Below are 19,413 nucleotides of genomic sequence, written 5' to 3'. Positions count from 1 at the left end.
GGGTTTAAGTAAAATTTCAGCTATGATTTGACAAATGACCTGCAAATGATAATATGATATATGACCTGTATTCTTTATATACAATCTATATCGACCGAACGCACGTTCACCGTAATCTGTAAGCAAACTAGCGGTGGATGTTAAAAATTCGGCGTAAGTCGAACTTAGCTTCTTTATAGCTTCTTATACAATAATTTTCTCACTTATTTGTACATTTTTCAGTGTTGGTCGGCTTTTACGTAGCATAACTGATTCCGCCCCACGCGCCAATACAGAAAGTTATGCAGTTAAAGAGGCGTTGGCGGGTGGAGAAATGGCGCCGGAAAAAGTAATACACACTATATTGGAAACAAATTTGCGACTTTTTTCCGACAAAGCGGGCATTATTATTGACGGTTTTCCAAGAAATCTTCACCAAGTCAAATATTTTGAGGACAAGGTAAACAACAGTTTTAAAGAAATAGTCAAGCCCACATGAGGTTTGAACCCTCGTATATAATAGTAAATCAAGCCATGCGCAAGGAAACGTCTTCGGAGAACAGATTCATTCCATAAACTAAGCACAAATGTGTGCTTTTAAATTCACTACAGGAGAATGAATTCACTCTGCGACTCCAAGTTTCTAATGGAAATTTACATATTTCAAAAATTTAGAGGAATATGTGTTGGTATGAAAAGACCATGCGTAAAACCCTAGAAACGGACCAACTATGTGAATTAGACCATGCTATGCTAAAATTCTGACAGCACCTTGATTAAAAGGAGAAAACTGATAACAAAATGCTTTTAAATGCTATGTAAAAAGTTTGGGTTTGGTACTCATACAATAGATTTAAAAGAACTAAGACATTGCTGTTATATACGATGATGTATGAAAATGTGATGAGCGCTTTATTTTCTTCATATCACATCCTTACTTAAATTGTTATTTACATATGAAAAACAGTCCATATGTTCCGTAGAGATCACGCATAATATAGAAGTATTTCTTTTTTAAAAAAATATGAAAAATTTATAGGCTTTTGTCTATTTCTTGAGTTTTTTATATGTAGCTTTATACGAATAGATAGTCGACTGTCGACTTGTCGTAAAGCAATTGAAAACGCATCATAGCTTCGATAACCTGCCTAGTTGCGTATTGAAGTCATGATTGTAGCTTGAAATTTTGCTTAGAAGAACAACTATGGCCTCAAACTAATCCCTACCAGTCTATGTTAAGTTCAAAAGTATTTAATCGATTCATAGGGTAGCTTATAATTCACCAAATTTTAACAGGATTTTCTCTTCCCTCTTTAGAGCTTAAAGCATTGTTTTAAAATCGTTTAAGCTTTATTACTTTTTTTAAATTTATTCACCGTTAGCGAAAATTTTCTTTTTTTAGTACAAACAACGTCCGCCTATGGTACTGTTAGATTGTTCGAAATTGCAATTGGGACGCGGTCGCATTGATGATACAGTTTCATCATTCCGCAGGCGATTAGAATTGTTCCGCGAGCAAACTTTGCCAATGTTAAAAATAATGGATAATAGCAGTCGCTTACAAATTGTAAGCAAATCTAACATTAACCTTTTAAGAATGAAGTTAAACATGTAAATTACCTTTCAGATTGATGGCGATACCGATAGTCCTTCGGTGCAGAGAGAATTTGAAAAATTCATACGAATTCATATACAAAAGCTTAGTAATGCACCGGCAACAAATATAACGAATTCAGCAGACGCCAACATTCAAACGGAAGCCGTAGTACATGACTTGGAAGAAAATATGCCAGGAGTTGTGCCAACTATAAGTCATCATGTCAGCCTCATGAACGGTCATATAAAGAATCAACACTCTATTGCTCCGTCCGCTGGCCAAAAAATTGGTATTCAAATGAATGGTGTTATTGCGAGCGATCAAAAAAGAGACAATTTTCGCAATACGTTTGGGGAGGCTGAACGCTACCCTCCAATCTTTTCTTACATGTAGAAAGGAAAAGAAAAGCCCTCTTGACTTCGTGTATAAGCTCGTTAAAGACTTGTAACGCGAAAAAAGGTAGAGCAATAATAGATAATGACGATTAGCTTGAATAATGGAATCGATTTGGTCACGTCTCTCTATCGCCTTTCTCCAATGTTTCTCTGTCGACATCACGGATTTGATGTCAAGGATATGTCTGAAAGATTTTGTTATAATATACTTTCTTATCATTTCTACAAGTCCAAAACATATAACGGTTTCATCCATGAATGGCGAATACCAAAGATGTTTTCCTTTTCCTTGTGACTTCATAATTTTATTTACAAATGTTGAAGCTAAATGTTTATAATAAATAAATTTGTCCAAAAATCCGCCTGTGAACCATATAGAAATAAATCGAAATATAATTGTTGTATATCCGATTTAGTTCGAGAGAACTTCTCTCTTTCCTCTTGGAATAAAGAATAAATAATAAAAGAAACATCAGTTGTGTGATGATTAAATATTATAAATGATACCATAAAAAGAAAAATCAATAAATAATAAAATGTAATCCAATAAGCAAGAGCTAAAGAAGAAAGATCACATCCGACTTGTATTCAGTCTTTGTGAAAGCATTTTTTGTAGAAGATTTACTTTGACCACATTCTAGTTAGTATTCAGTACACCTGCTCTTTAAACGATTTTGCAAAATTTTCTGATTTCTTCAGAGCATTTACAAGTAATTTAGTTTAGAGCTTCCGGGAGATATTGTTATCACAATGACATTCACAATATGAATCACTGGTTAATACTATTTTTCAGTAAGAATGATAAAAATGTTGTAAACAAAGTTAAAACACTAGAAGAATTTAGGAAAACTAACTTTTTTTCTTTTTTAAATATATTTGACTTAGTTTCCAACGCAATATCATTCAAACGACCAATATCTGAAGAAATTTTAAAGAAAGTTTGTTCGGTATTTGTATTTAATTCGCGAATACCAATTTTTCGACTTTGGACTTCAGTAACAAGCAACGGCTCCAAAAAATCACCCAAAAATATTAAATTGCTTGGGGCCTTATCAAGTAATAAATCGATTGTTTAGTATATAACCAAGTTTTATTAAAATCAGATATTATTGAAAACAACATCTTCGTCAACATCATTCTTTTCACAAAAAAATACGTTAATATTGATTAATAGCGCCCTCCATTCACGGTAAAGGAATTTTCATTTCCGTTTTCGAGTCACTGAACCATTAAAATGAAAATGAATCCCATGTGGGACGATGAGTTCCTTAAGAAAGTTAATTCGCTTGAGAATTGTGATAACTACCTTGTGTGAAACCTAAATTTTATTGCGGCTTACATAAAACGCAAACCTCATTGAACACAGTTAACAAATATAACTATTTTAAAAAAGCCATATCACACCTACTGAAGGATAATATGTGTGCACAAAAGCAATGAAGTATTTTTTAAAAGCGTTTCTAGTCGCGAAATTATTAAAAATCATTTTGTTTTGATTATGTTGACATAAAACGGCATTTATTAGGTAAACATGAAAATATACGAGCAAAGATCCTTGAAATACCACAAACGGGGCATTACTTGATAATTAAGATGTAGTTACTTAGAATTACACGATGAAACCACCTCATTTGCACCACGTACGCACGTATTATATTGTTGGAAAACATGTTTGATCTCTTAATCATAAGCTATTTAAAATAATTATTCATTAGATCAAAGACAGTTTGGTGGACACTTAACTAACCAATATATCTAGCTACATAAGAAATTTTTTTGAGTTTACATGAATAAACTAAACAAAATAAAGAACACAACAACAACAGAAAGTTAATTTATATTGAAAATAAAATTTTTATCGGGCAAAGCCGACTATTATATGCCCTATACTACTTGGCATAATATAGTAGTTTTGGTAATACTGCTCCAAAAAGTACATAATTGTCATTAAAGTCTTCATATTGGAAGGTTAGATTTTCTCTCAATATAAGAACTTAAGTATCGTGATAGCTCCTATTAGGTTGCGATCCAAAAAAAATCGGCCTACGTGATCCAAATTCACTACCGTTAATTTTGTTCCTGAAATGCTACTATGAATTAATTTTTATCGTAAAATATTGAAAATTCTTTTTTCCAAAGGACTTACGACGCTTGAGACGTCTAATGTAGAGTGGGGCCAAGAAACAGACCCATGTGGTTCTAATTAGATGCACTTAATTTTTTTATTTAATTGCTATCACAAATAAATTTTCATCACAAAAAAATTAACAATTAGTCTTTTTGGGCATATAAGGGTTTATGTTTCGTGAAGATCCTTATATGCGGCGGCATTCAAAAAATACACCTAAGTAGTCCAAATTTGGTAAAGTAGATTTCTTCGTCAATTTACTACTATGAGCTAATTTTCACCATGAAATATTGGAAATTTGATCTTTTCACCTTATTAAGCTTGAAAAATTGAAATTTTTCCCCATATAATCACTTTTCAGAACAGGGTGGTATGCGGGGAGTAGTGGAAAAAGTAGACCGATCCGAACCATTTTCAATAGCGCTCGTTCTTGCCACAAAATAAATCACTGTACTAAATTTCTAAAAAATATCGCAAGAATTGTGAACTGTAGCTTGAACACGAATTTACATGGCCAGACATCTGACAGACAGATGGACAGACGGAAAGACAGACTCAGATCAATACAGATCACGATTCTGAATCGATGGGAATTATAAAAGGTGGGTCTATCTTAAGCCCTTCTGCGTTTTACATACGTCCACACAATATGTCCTGTACGACAAATGGTGTAGCATATAATGATATATATTTGTAGTACTTTCAAAAAAAAAATAAAACCACAAGTGCTAATTCAACAAAAGAACAAAAAAACAAATTGAAAGAACAAGAGAACTGCAATTTGATCTTCTTGAACATTATAGCTGCAAAAAAATTCTTAAAGGTCTTATAAACTTTCAAAATTTGTGATGACTTTTATACATACGGAAAGATCTTTAAATATCTATATCTGATTTTTCCGTAACTGCTGTAGTTTTTGAAATATCGACGGCAACATATATTCAATCCGACTCATCACTTTTGCTTCAAATATCAATAACTTCACCTAAAATTTAGAAAACGATTTATTTCCAGTTGGATTTTATTATATAGTAAATGGTGAAAGAACAAACCGTATTTTGGATTTTATGCAATAATGGATGAGAGTTATTTGAAATTATCGATCTTTTTGTTATGCTACGTTGCTTTACGCCTTTTGTGATTTCGTTATTATTGTAAACATTATTATTACACAGGAATAATTTCTGCCTACAACGGCACTTACCTGAATGTGAAACACATTACAATCTTTAGGCTATCGGTGACCTAGAGCGAATATAATTGACCTCGTTCCTTTCTTTCCGAAAATGCCCAAAGATTGACGCATTTTTCTCTAACCATGTGAAGAGTCAAATATAATTAAAGCACTGAATTGCGACTGATACAACTGCTCCAAAGTCTTTTGATTTTCGGGGAAAGTCATTTTCCGATCACAAATTTTTTCAGATTTGGGAATAAGAGTTTCATAAGCGGAACAAACAGTCCAATACGAATTTTCTGTCGCATATCACTTTTTTTTCAGCTACGTAGTTAAAAAAGGTCTCAGTTAACCAGACATGCCCTTACTTCTTATTTTCAGTTGGACAAACTTTCAGCTAAGCATGTAGTTAGTGTGAGTAGAATTGATGGAGAAAATTTTCTTGTCGTCAAATGCTGTTGAAAGTTACGGACTGCCGGCTGTGTGTAGTGAGTGGAGTTATCAACATTAATGAACCATATATATTGCCATACGCGACGTTTACGCAAAGAACTAAGTCTGATGTTCATAAAACAAACACGTAGTTTTGGTAATTTTTCTGCGGTGAAAGAATAATTAACAAAATAATAATATTCGAGAAGCTTATTAACCGGATATTTAAGCCACCGGTGCCATTCTCGCAAAATATATTTAAGTTAAAGGGCTCTGTGGCATGATCGGAAAGTATTTAAATAGAAAAGTTCAATTGTAAGCAAAAAAAAAGCCCATTGTTTGCTAATAAATAGAATATAAATACACTTACCGAAAATCCGCAGTATTGTACTAGAGAATGTCATTTGAAAGATATTGTAAAAAATTCGAATACGAAGATGCAGTATTATTGAAGTTACGCTCCAAACGTTTTGAGCAATCGTTTTCCGAGTGAACAGCGTTTAAAGTTATAAAATGTATTATAGACATGTTTATTCATGAAATTTGAAAGGAAATAGACTTGCTTAACAGTCCCGAACACTAAAAGATTTATTACGAAAATGTAAATAAAAATTAACTAACTTTGGTTAAGCTTACTAAGCTTAAAGTTTTTATATTATAAACTATAGGCCTGTTATTTTCACGCGAAATTATAATGCAACACTGTGTAACTTCATTTTATAGCTTTAAGCACGAATATAGTAAGTTTGTCACGGTACTAGCCCCTTTGTTGCCGGTAGAGCGTATTTGTTAACGGGGTTTGGCTCTCTGAGCCTCATGACAAAGAATACAAAAAGTCTCGTCGGTTGTCTATCGTCCGTCTGTTCACCGTGAGTCCGTCTGTAACCGTCCGACGTCCTCCCTACGGTGCCATCACAAGCACGCTCCCTCACCTGACCTCAGCCACAGCGGTGGCAGTCTGTACTCAGCCACACATCGGGGCTCCTCCGTAAATAGTGGACAAGAAAAAAGAACAATAAGGAAATAAATGAATTAAAAATACCTGACCGTGAATCTGTATGTTGCTAGTGTCTGCGGTGGTGGCTGCTTACATCATCTGGTTCCTTCTTCTTACACTCTCGCCCTCTTATTCACCCCTTTTCCTCTTCACTTCGTTGTGTTGCCTCCTCCTTTTTTTGCGTAATTTAAAGCGTTTGTTCAATGAATTTTGTTATGAATTTCATTGACGATCAATGATGCACGTCATGTTACTGCTGCCGTTGCTGTTATCGTTCTTTTGGTCGATTGTGTTCGTTTCGTTCTATTTATTTAATTTTTTCTTCTTTACTTTAAAAAAAAACAACTCCATTTGGTGAGATATAATTTCCAATTTACCTACATCAAATTTCTGTTTTTTTATTTCTTCGGTATAGTGAACCACTACTTTTGTAAATTCTCCCCTTTTTAAATATTTCAATATTAACAACTTTTTCTTAATGTATATTATTTCGCAATTATATTGTAATAAGAAGTGTATTTTATATAAAAATTTCCATAATTTTATCTTATTTACATTCTCCTTAATGTTTATTATTTCGCAAAAGCGTCAATGACGTTTAAAATTAATATATTCACACACGAATGCTATGCGCTTTGCTTGGTAACCGCGCGACGAAGAGAAACGGTAGCTTTATCCACTTATGCTTTGGTTTCTCTTTCACGACTTGCTTCAGTTAAGAGACATTTTTCAATCACTCTTCAAAAATTTTAATAAATTTTGAGCTTTTCTTTTATTCTTTTGATATGAGGGCTTTTCTGCAAACGAATTCAGATATTCATGTGTGAGTGGCTTTTATTCGATTTTTTTCTCTTTTAGTCATTGCTTTGTGGAAAAAAATATTTTTTCCTACACACACTTCTCTTTATGTGGCTCCTAGTATACGAGTTTTTCTTAAATATTTTCTTTGTTATTTTATTTATTATTTTTTTCTATCAAATACACAATTTCTTTACATAATTTGTATACACTCATTCGTACATGCATTTTTATATTGCACATGGAAATTTATCGAAAATAGCAGTAATGATGATTTCCCCACATTTCTTTACTCGATGCAAGCAAACCTTTTTTTTTTTTTAACATTTAACAATTACCTTATCCCTGTCGACTTGTATTTTTTTAATAAAGTTCTAGTTAATAACTTCTTTTTCCATTATTTTTAGACATTATTTTGCGAAACTGTAAGCTTTAAGCGCTATTTTACCTTCTTTACACGCGAACTTTAAAAAGATCTCTCACATTAGTTGCTGTTAGTCTTTTGTCCTTTTTTTTTCTTTCTTTGCACTTGAAGGCTCAATTTTAAAAATAGTTTTATTTATCCGCTTTTAGACCAAGCTCGCGGACACGTCCGCACCTCAGCAGAGGCCAAATAATTCTCCCCTCTATCTTCGAAACAAAACACAGACAGACTTCTCATCCCTGCTCAATTCTTCTCTTCTTCTTTCTGTTGCTCTCCATAGCGGCTTGCCGCTACTCTCGCAAAAGCAAGCAAAATCCCGTAAGATTATGCGATTTTGCTTATTCTTGTAAAAGCAAAAGAAAAAGGGAATACCGCAAAATCACACGATTTTGCCTGTTCTTGTAAAAGCATAAAAAAAGGAATACCGCAAAATCACTTGATTTTGCCTATCTTAATGAAAGGGAAGAGAAGAAAGGAACAAAACAATTATATCCCGCAAGATCATGCGATTTATAAACGGTACCACAAAATCACACGATTTTGCCTAACGGCATGCCGTTATTGCGATACTTGCGGTTGACACAGACCGACAGACACTCTACCCAAGGTTTGTTCGTGGACGTTACAAGTTTCAGTAAGTTAGTCGCCTAAGTAAATACGCCTCGTGGTGAAAGCTCTAAATAGCAATGCAGTAGTGCGGCAGACAACAGCTATAAAAGCCGCGCACAAGCAGAAATATTTCCTTTAGTAGTTCAGCAGCAGTTGAATGAACAAGTAAGTCGAAGTGGTAGTAGTTGTCGTCCTGTCCCTTCGAAACAGGGTTTATAAGATAACAGTGCTTGCATCATTATCTTATAGACTCTCGGTCCGAAAGGACGCCCTAACTTTGTAGCTAATCAGTAATTAGCTCATAAGTATTGTCTGTCCGGAACGGGATCCTTAAAATAACAGTGTGCACTTCCATCATTATTTTATAGACTCCGGGTCCGAAAGGATACTCCGGCCTTACAGAACCTAATAGGTCGTCACTTTCGGAACGAGGTCCTTGAGATGACAGTGCTCGCTTGCATCATTATCTCACAGACTCCCGGCCCGAGAATACAACTTTAGGGGCCCGGTAGAGTGCCTACTGAACCACTAAAAAGATTAATTAACAGAGCATACACGTCATAGTTTCATTTTCGCAACACAGTCGCACGCGGGTTATATTTCCCTCGATAAAGAGAAAGCAAGGCTGCCCATTCAAGAGGTGTTGGTTTTTTTCTTTCGCCACGAAGTTACATCGCAAATAACGTTACGTCGCCGTCTTGTATGCTTCTTGGATTCCATAAATATATATTTTTGATCTAACACCGAAATACGAAGGTTCCGTTGATTCAGCGAACAGATTTTCTTGGAACGGACCGCTGGATAGCACTGAGCGGAACCCCAGCTATAAATAACCCTCCGCTACAAACTGAATTTTTTTTTTCATTAGTCGCATGAACGTATTTATCCCACATATTCTACAAACTTCAAAGCACATATTCCACAAGGTCAATAATGTGCCATCGATCACGACCGTGTCATACAAAAGCGATAGGTTCGAATTGTACTTTCGTGAGCGAACTTGGATTTCTCATCTAAAATTTTATAATAACTTTTTCTCTGTCTTCTTCTTCCAGGTGAAAATGTTTAGATTTGCTTATAAGTGGACTATGGGCGGTTTTAATTTTTGATGCGAGGAGGAGGGTACCTTTCTACAGTCCCCAAACTTCTTCGTTGATGACAAAGAAAAATTAAAATGGTCATGAGACATATACACTTTTTTAAGCTTTATTTTAATTTGTTTCCAAGATGTTCTCCTGTACAGATGTCTCAATTTGAAAATCTTAGAGACGTCAATGTCAATATATCTGGAATTACTCTCCGGTAGTATATCCTCCCCCAAATGTAAGATTAGCTGATTAAATTAGGCAAAGGAGGAAAGAAACGCGGGACACTTAGGGTAAGTAAGTCTTCTTAGTTTATAAGAGCAACAATATTTTTAATTTCTAAACTCATTTTATAGCGTTCATCATTACATTGAGCTGCGGTTGGGGCTATGAAGATTTTATAAACATCGATCATCTATTAAACAAAGACAATGGCTTACTGCCTAAAGGTTTAATGTCAGTTAAAGATATATAAACGTAAATACTTAGATGCCTTTTGTTTGTATTTTTGGACTACTACTCCAGTATTAGTGTGCTTATTTGCTTTTAATGTTTCCGTATGGACGCGAAGCTACAGCAGATGAATTGAAATTACAACGAATTTCCCAAAACGTACGATTTCCTCAAGAAAAAGTGACAATGACACTATATCGTATATCGGCTAACACTCGTATAACTTTAGCAGACGTTGGTTTAAAGCATCGTGAAGTCCTTTTTGTTAACGATTTTAAACATATTCGGGCTTCATTAAGTGCAGCTACTTAAACCACTGACCGTTTAAGTTTTTCAATACACTTTTTGGAACTAAATGAACTGGTCCCGAAGCTTAATACGTTGCCTAATACATTGAAAAGGAGACGCACAATAACTTCTTCTTCAAATTTCGAGACGTATTAGGAGTTGATGACTGAAACAAAACATTGCTAAGATATATTGATGTAGAAGAATCGGTAAATTTGGTTTAAATAATTACGAATGCATTGTCTTTAGAAGCTCAGAAAAGTGCTTCTATCAACCTTAATACCTGCGTCGAAAGTAACACTAATTATCTTCTCAGTTTCTATTAAAATCTCTTTCCGTCGAGTTCATTATACGCAATTAATTAAAAAAAAAAAGAATGGAAAATAAGACGAAGAAAAGAAAATAAAATGTCAAGCAGATAGTTAACGAAACAAAAAGAAGGGGATGGCAACAATTTCTATCAGTACCATCGTTTAGATTTATATTATTCAACGTCCAATTTGACCGGTGACAATAAAAAGGCATATAATTAAGTTGAACTTAAACGCGAATGTATACGTAGTGTTTATTAGAATCTGTTGTGTCTACTTTCCTTATTTAAATTTGCGAGAAAGTATCAATACAATCTCATTTAGCATTTTTGTAACTATTAAGTTAATCCAAAATCGCAGGGTAGTAAAAAACATGTAGGGGAAAGAACAAAAATTGGATTTCAGCAGATCAAGCCGGCTAACTGATCGTTTAGGCGCTTAAGTGAGTGAATTAATAAGACTGGATGAATAGGGGAAACAGGTTTATATTTGAGATAGTTCCCCGAAATTTGTTTTTTGTTAATCTATTCAAATCTTTGGTGCTTTCAGAATGAATTTAGAAAACATTTTCTACTAATCTTTTACCGTCTTTTAATTGAAGACTTTCCCAATGGAAATCTGTACATTTCTTAGGTTCTGAAAGTGTAATTCACACGACTTTTGTTTGTTTAATCTTTAAGTCAATGCACCTGTTGCACGACTTTTTGATGATTTCTAGAAGAAGCAAAATAAATATGTTTAACGTCTTCGTAATAAACCTAAGCACATATTTTACTTGCTGTTGACAAAATAAGATCTTCTTAACGTTCAAAAAACGTTTTAGGAACGCTAGGCAAAGAAAAATCTTTTACGCATTCGTCACCTTAAGTAGAGATCTGAAGTAGTAGAGATATGCAATGAGATTTATCTCATTTTGCTCGACAACAGGGCAGCAATAACAGCAAACGATAAATGTTATTGTATGTGTTTAATAGTGCATACAAGGAAGAAAAGTAATAAGGTCTCAGTGAATTACAACAAATTGTAATAAACGTTTAGGACGTATTAATTCCATCGTACGTAAAACCCACAAAACTTAAATACCTTCATTGCGTGAGATTTTTGTTTGGATGATTTCATCTTTAGTTTTGCACTAATAAGCAATTTAAATAAATAACTATATGCGGACTTGATCTTAACTGACTGTGTTTGTATATAGAGACATATAAACCAGCGTTAACAACAGTAGTTGCAATAGATATTTGACAATTATGGCTTTGAATTATAGTAATGTTTATTTTTGGTGTATTATTACTGAAACGAGCAAATAATTGTACAAAACGCAGTGATGGAAGATATGTAATAGCCGATGTTGTCCGACTATAAGGTTCTTACTTGTTTTTTATTCAGTAAGATTTATCTTGTATTACCTTCCAATAAGAAAAAAAATGACATTGTCACTTTGATTACCCCATACACAATCGAAATTGTCTGCTTCCGAGGATTTCATTAGTAACATTTTCGCAGTAAAGACAGTGAAAACTAGGGAAAATTATATTGACAATCCACTAAAACATATTAAGGCTACGTATAAAAACAAAAAAGAAAAGTAAACCGTCGAACAAAGAAAAGTCAAACTGAGGATTCTACTGCTTGCATGCACGTATAATTCCCTAAGTAAGCGATCTCTTAAGTACATATAAATTTATAGTACAGTATAACGCTAACACGCGCTCGTCTATTAAATATACCTAATTCACTTTTTAGGCCATAGATACCTTTCCATAAAATACTTGTAAAAAACGGCTAAATTGGCTAAAAGGAAAAATAGTACCTAAAGTAGCCTTTTAAAAGTATAATAAATAATATTAAAAATTCTTGTTAGAGTTAACTTAAAAATTTATTTCATGCTTATACAATTAAATTCAGTAAATGTATTATAAAAAATAAATTGCACTTTGAGAAACCAAACTAAATAGCGTAAAAAATACATTACGTTTTTATTCCATGCATAATTCGCAGAACCCCTCTTATAGGCGCACATAATCGACATAATCTAGGTGAACTGTGGAAAACATAACGCGACGTTACAATGCATATTTGTGAGGAGTGAGAATTAGCTTGAAACATAAAAAAAAAAAAATAATAATAATAATTACATCATAAAAGTTCATTAAAAAGCTAATTCATAAAAAGCATAAAAAAATCATAGAATACTGAAAATCGTGTTAAAACAAAACAGTTCGCATAAAAGCAGTAGAGCTTTTTTTTTTAAATCATATTAAATCAAATTTCATGTAAATAAAATTGATGTAAATAAAATCCATCTAAATAAAATTTGTTTAAAAAGAGAATTAGGTGTATTTTGCAATGTCTTGCACTCTCCGCAGTCTGTACCTTGCGCAAAAATCTATAACTGAATTCATTTTAGTTTTCTCCGTCCTCCTGTTTCTCCTAATATCGAGATCTGCTTTCTAATAATAATCTTGTTAGGGAAGTACTGTTGATGAAATGGTTCACCTTATGTTTATGATCCTAGAGAGAGCTAAATACATAGAGGCACCGCTAAAATCTTCAAACCAAAAATTAGTAAAATTTCGAAACTTTTCGTGTTTTTATCAATATTTAGCAACCATTTAATTTATTTCACTTTCGTCCTCATTATTTGTATGGAGAAAAATACAAATAAGTAAAATCTGTCACTATCAAGCATTTCAGCAACCTAAGCAGCAAAAAATATACCCTTTCGATGAGAAAATCATGTGGCGACACAAAAATAGCAAATCAGCGGATGCCGATAACAGTACTAGAATACTGGTGCTGCCATATGAAATATAGAACGCCAATGAAATTGTGTGTAGTAAAATTCTATGTTGGGATCTGCAAAGAGCAAGGTAAACGCGTCCCTTGCTACTAAAAACGTACTTGGCAGTACGACCAGAAACCGATAATGAAGTTAACGCCCATAACACCCAATCATTGCGGTCAGCTCAAGATCTGCTTAGCCAAAAAGTTAAACATCTAGATACATCTCGATTCTGAGCGCACCATAAGAAGTTAAGAATCGGCATCTTACAAACATAAAATTTGTCTCCGCACCTGCTAGGTTTGTCTGTGCAAATTGCTGCAAGTTTTAAATCTACAGCTGCCAGATTCCTCTCACTGCGTGCGAAACAGATTTTGAAACAATCACTCATGTACTCTTCATGGATATGACAAATAAGACTCCAACGATACTCCAAAACGAAAAACGTTACTGGAAATCTTCTTTCAATCTTGTCGTACTCATGAGCACAACTTCAGTAAAAACGGACGCGGCTCAGTGATCTTTGCAAATGGCGTCGCGAAAAATATGGAAGTACTATACGCATAATCAATTCCGAGCTATAATTTGCTAATTGCAATCCAACTGCAGGCGTGTATGTCCCAAGAATGTGCGCAGATGGAAAACCAATATGTTTGATAAAAAATCATATAAATTTATATTGAGGCATTTGGCTTTGTCGGTTGTCAGTTGACGTAAAAAAGGAATGGAGGCAACTCAAAAGTGCCAAAATTGTGAGAAAAAGACGCGTGCTCTAAACTTCTGGAAGAAATAAATATGCGGTTTCAGGCCATTGCGGCATGAGGCTGCAGCGAAGAAGCTAAAGCTCACAAGCAGCCGACCCCATGCTTCCAAGTCCGCCAACTCCGGCAACTCTTAACCGCACCAACGGAAGTATGCAAATTACCACATTGCTTGATAAGCTCGTCGAAATCAATCCACCTGGTAATATTATTACTAATTTTACTGTTTCATCGCTAGTTTATTTGATTATAAGCATGTTTGTCTATTTTCATATGATTCATTTTTGGATTCATTTATACACAAATGTGTTGTTTCGTCTTCTTTTGGGTGTAGATCCATTAGTCCGGAAACTGACAAAAAACACAGCTTGGAATTGTTGGTCTTCTGGCATATTGTCAATTCAGTGTTTTTTTCAGTTTATCTTCTCCTTTTTATATCGTGAATATATGAATTGAAAGCCATTTTGGGGATTTAGGCTCAAACCATCCAGTTATCCATGAGTCGTGGTTAAAGTTAAATCCTGCTCTATGCTCTTCCGAGAAGGGAACATAATTTTGGGACGAACGTTACTTTCTAACTTACCGACAAACGATCCGAAAACTCAAAAGACTTCTTTCCTCTCTGTAATTAAAAAACTATTTTTTCGCTCTTTTTGCGAAATTAGCGTATTTCGTTTTTGTATTTATATATATATATATTCGTATATATATCCTTTTTGAAAACTATCAATAACATATACTTCATTCCTTACAACGTACGTATTATCATCTTTATAGTATAAATATGTACTGTGAGGAACCAAAGTCGCGCCTCGTTTTGGCCTCACAGGTTCTCCGTCTCTAAGGCGGGGGTGCTAGAATTAAGTTAGACTAGGTTAGTGTAAGTTATAAGTATAAGAGCATCAAGTAGAGTAAGAGAGCTAGAGTTAAGTTAGACTAAGAGTAAGCTAGGATAAGGCTAAGAGAATTAGAAGTTAAGGAAAAAGAAATTATAGTCAGTTACGTAGAATTAGCTTTAAACCGAGGTCTAGTTAAATTAGGATAAAGTAAGTTAGGGAATTCGGTCGCCAAGGTCGCGAGAGACCAGACGTCTAGTTAGGCTTTTAAACTAGAAATACGGAGATAATTTTTAACTCGAAATGCAATATGAAATAATAAATTGATGAATATTATAAAGAACTTAAAATACCGTGTATAAATTTCTTGCGAAAGGCACCCTGTGACCGCTGAGCTACCCCAGCTTCAGGTTCGGGCAAACGTAGCCCTCTCATTGCGCATTCCATTTGCTATATATCATATTATATTCTCAATCCAATGAACTATCGCACTTATCACTGTATCTCGCATGTCCTTTTTTTTTTTCAATATCATACTGTAATGTCCCTGTATTTGATCCGTTGTTGATTTATTCTTAATTACTGCGTGCAATTTTAAATAGCAACTATTCATATATCCTTGCTATAACGAGGTTCAAGGGGTAATGATACTCAGTCGGAGTTGGCAAATAGTTGCATGACACATTGTGTCTTGCGCTTACAGAAGTATCAGCCTTTTGAGATATTGTCTTCCACATCATGTAAACAAGTGTTCCATAAGGAATATATTAGTATATACGTGAGCGACAATCAATAATGCCCTTTTTGTGGCTAATTCCGCAAACTCGACATGTTGGAATCAAAAAATCGGCTTGATGTGCCTTCTGATGGTTCGATAGGAATATACTCTAAATTGAGTCCAGTACGAATCCCTCTTAACAACGCAACTCAAATTGATATCATGGCTTTAGTTGTTTCAGACCCAAAAATCGGGTAATGCTGAAGATCTTCTCGCTTATTTAATTCAATGTCATTAATTTTCTTCTAACTCTCTTAGATAAATCTTCAATAAAAAGGAATAACCTTCCCAAAGATATTTCTTTACTAGCTATATATAAAGCTAGCGTCAGCTAAGTATCGCCATTCATCAACATTGGGCTCCGTCGGTGGCTGTTGATGCTCTCATCCGCCCTCGCGCACATGTGTTGTAGCACATGGTTACATTTTGTAATATTAGTAACAAATACAACCCTGTAGAAGGTCAGGTTATTAATCCCTTTCATTGATAAATGAATGAGCTTAGGGTTAAGCTTTGTCAACGTGAACGAGAAAGACTGAAGCGAATGCATTACAAAGTGTAATTAAATTTTAAAAAGATTGGAATAAAAACTATCGATTATTGCTGAAATATTTCTGTTATATTTTTCCATAAAGTTCCACTAAAATCAAGGTTTAAATTGGTTTAAAATATTAAAAAAAAAAGAATCCAACACAAGAATATGATGAAATTTTTATATTTCGGTGGACGCCATAATGAAATTTTTTGCGAATACCTGGCCTATAAAAGAAATTGAAGGCATGAACGAAAAAAAAATTGACGAAAATAAATACAGTCAGGCGGAAAAAATAGATAGAAATATAACGCATTTGAAATACAAAAAAGTTCTGCTGCAAAAATAGTCTGTATGCAATAGTGATTCCAAAGGACATGATATGATATTTGAAATAGAAAGTTGCACATACACAACGTCACATTTTAATAAAATACGAATTCCATGATCTCTAAATACAAGAAGTTGACTAAAAAAGAATCCTGCTAAAACTATGTAATTTGTTGTTGAAAATAAGGATTATACGGTGACATCTTAAGCGTAGAACATAAAATTTATTATTCGTGTCATTAATAGAAAAATAAAAATTATCCAAAAAGTAAGAGAACAGTTTACTAAATTACCTGAATTCAAAATGATAAACTAAAAAATGACATTGGATTTAATATCAAGATCATCTACCAAAACAACTCTCAATCTACACTGCCGTGGAAGTTTGATGATCGAACTCTTAGAAAGACAAAGAATACATCAAACGTGTAAATTCGCGAAGTTTTAGTTCTGTAACATCAACTTTACACAGCCGAGAATCCAGCGAACCGAGCCAGTGTCTCCCACTGCGAGTTCACGTATCAGAACCCAAATTAAATGTATTTTCATCAGAATAAGTGTCTAATATAAGAGAGTTCCTAATGTTAGAAAAAGAAAATTTTATTAGAGTACAATAAATTCTTTGTAACAAAATAAAAAAATATAAACATATATATATGAGTATAAAAATATAAACGTGAAACAGATATTTTGTTTTCTGTTGAGAAGAAGGTAGCTTAGAGATCATTGGAGTCAACCTCCCATTAGAAATGTTGGGCTGAAAGCGACTGTAGGTAGGATAGGATGCAGAATGGCTCGGGAGATCTGCGCGTTCGGAAGAAGCACTTGCATTTCTTTCAGTCAGTGGGACAAAAAATATCAGACCTCCTATCTCGCGAGCCAGTTAGCTCACCAATGACACATGTCTCTATAACCTCCGATCGTCTTCAAGTGGCTTAAGAGTAGCCCTAAAAATAAAAAAGTCAGCAGTCCTATAGTTCGACAGACTTTGAAGATTTACAAATTTTACATTACAAGCTGATAGGCTACTACTAGTACTACTTTAAATCTGTGTTAAAAGTGGTCGCAGCGAGCTCAGCGTAGTAACACATTATGAGAATGCAATACATACAAAAGTATTTTTAAATATACAGAGACAGACGTATTCCTGCTAATTTCGCGTAGTTTCTGGTACATAGGAAGCTCATGTATGTCCAGATAAATGCTAATAATGTTACGTTACGTTACGTTCTTATTACGGTTCGTTGTGTCTTAGCCCGTCTTTTCATCATATACTTACCTTCGGCTTTTTTAACTTCATCTTGCCCTACCTTAGCAAAACAATTCCAATCTCGTCAAGTTAACACATCTTCATACCCTAATATCGTCCTTACTACACATTAAGAAAATTAATTACTTTACATTTCTCTTACTTAAAATGATAAACATTTTTGTTTTAGACATATGCAAAACGGACAGGACTTTCAATTTTACGTGTTGATATCTAAGCATTGGCATATGCGTGGCGGCATTAATGGACTAACTGACTTAAATTTCGCTGTATCTTCTCTTTTTTTGCATTTTTTTTTTTTTTTGTTTCCAAAAGAATATTAAAAGTGTTATATGGCGGCTAGCCACTGCGCAAAATGAATACCAAGGTCACTTGCCCATTCTATGGATCATTGCATTTTTAATTTTGTGCAAATAAAACGGACAAATATTTGAACATGATAGCGTATTTCCAACAGGATTTCCTAAACACTAATCCATACATATATTTTATTTTTATTTTATTTATTTATTTTATTTATTTATTTATTTTAATTCTACTTATACATGAAACTCAACTAAACAAATAACAGCCGAGTTCAATTGGCAGTTAAAGCAAAACTTATATTAATTAGCAAAACTTATATTCATGGGGAGAAAGAAAGTCAATCGGATCCCAACCCAAATTTCTAAGGCAAAGAGCAAGAATTGCTTATGAACAGATTCAATTGAATTTACATAGCACCTACATGAAGGAGATCATACAACAGAGGAATACTCGAGTATGCGTCTAACCAAACACATGTACAGCGTTTTCGTAATGTAAGGATCATCAAGATCTTTGGACCACCTTTTTATAAAACCAAGCGCGGACCTAGCTTTGCTAATCGAGAGCTCAATATGCAAGTTAAAACGTAACCTATGGTCAAATAGAACGCCTAAATCTGTGATCGAATCGACATCCTCCAACTTATGCGAATCTATGAAATACTGAGTAATGACTTTCTTCTTGAGAATGAAAGCTTCTTACATTTACTCAAATTTAGTTTCAGAAGATTCAAAGAGCACCGTGCAACAAAATTATACAAGTCACTTTGAAGCTGATGTGATTGCGATTCTACAGAGACGGAAGCAAACAGTTTTACGTCATTAGCATACAGTAAGATCTGGCTGGAACTAACCACCGATGAAAAATCGTTAATGTATGAACTACATAAAATGGGACCTAAGTGACTTCCTTGAGGTACGCCAGGCATAGCGGGGAATTCATCCGAGGTGATGAGGTTAAACAAAACTCTGAACGATCTATTGTGCAGATATGAGCTTATCCATTTCACTAAATAGAAAGAGAAGCCAGAGGCTTGGAGTTTAAAGATAAGTAAGTTATGGTTAACCATATCAAACGCTTTGCTTAAATCAGTGTATATAACATCTGTGCAAGAGCCACTAAAAAAAGCCTTGAACACATGA

At 34.1% G+C, this 19,413-nt stretch overlaps 1 protein-coding gene across 9 annotated transcripts in view; it reads left to right on the top strand.

Annotated features, from left to right (window-relative positions):
• The window catches only part of LOC119642409 (adenylate kinase isoenzyme 5), a 79,893-nt gene extending 76,883 nt beyond the window's left edge, over nt 1-3,010 (top strand). For all 9 annotated transcript variants that reach the window (XM_038041569.1, XM_038041572.1, XM_038041568.1 and 6 more), the window contains 3 exons: nt 223-439; nt 1,382-1,546; nt 1,607-3,010. In XM_038041569.1, the coding sequence (XP_037897497.1) occupies nt 223-439; nt 1,382-1,546; nt 1,607-1,969 (745 nt within the window). In that variant the 3' untranslated portion in view covers nt 1,970-3,010. The remainder of the gene's footprint in view (nt 1-222; nt 440-1,381; nt 1,547-1,606) is intronic.
• The last annotated feature ends 16,403 nt before the right edge of the window (nt 3,011-19,413 follow it).

The sequence above is a fragment of the Glossina fuscipes genome, unplaced genomic scaffold (assembly GCF_014805625.2).
Source record: "Glossina fuscipes isolate IAEA_lab_2018 unplaced genomic scaffold, Yale_Gfus_2 222, whole genome shotgun sequence".
NCBI classification, from domain to species: domain Eukaryota; kingdom Metazoa; phylum Arthropoda; class Insecta; order Diptera; family Glossinidae; genus Glossina; species Glossina fuscipes.
This window is presented reverse-complemented; position numbering and strand designations above follow the sequence as displayed.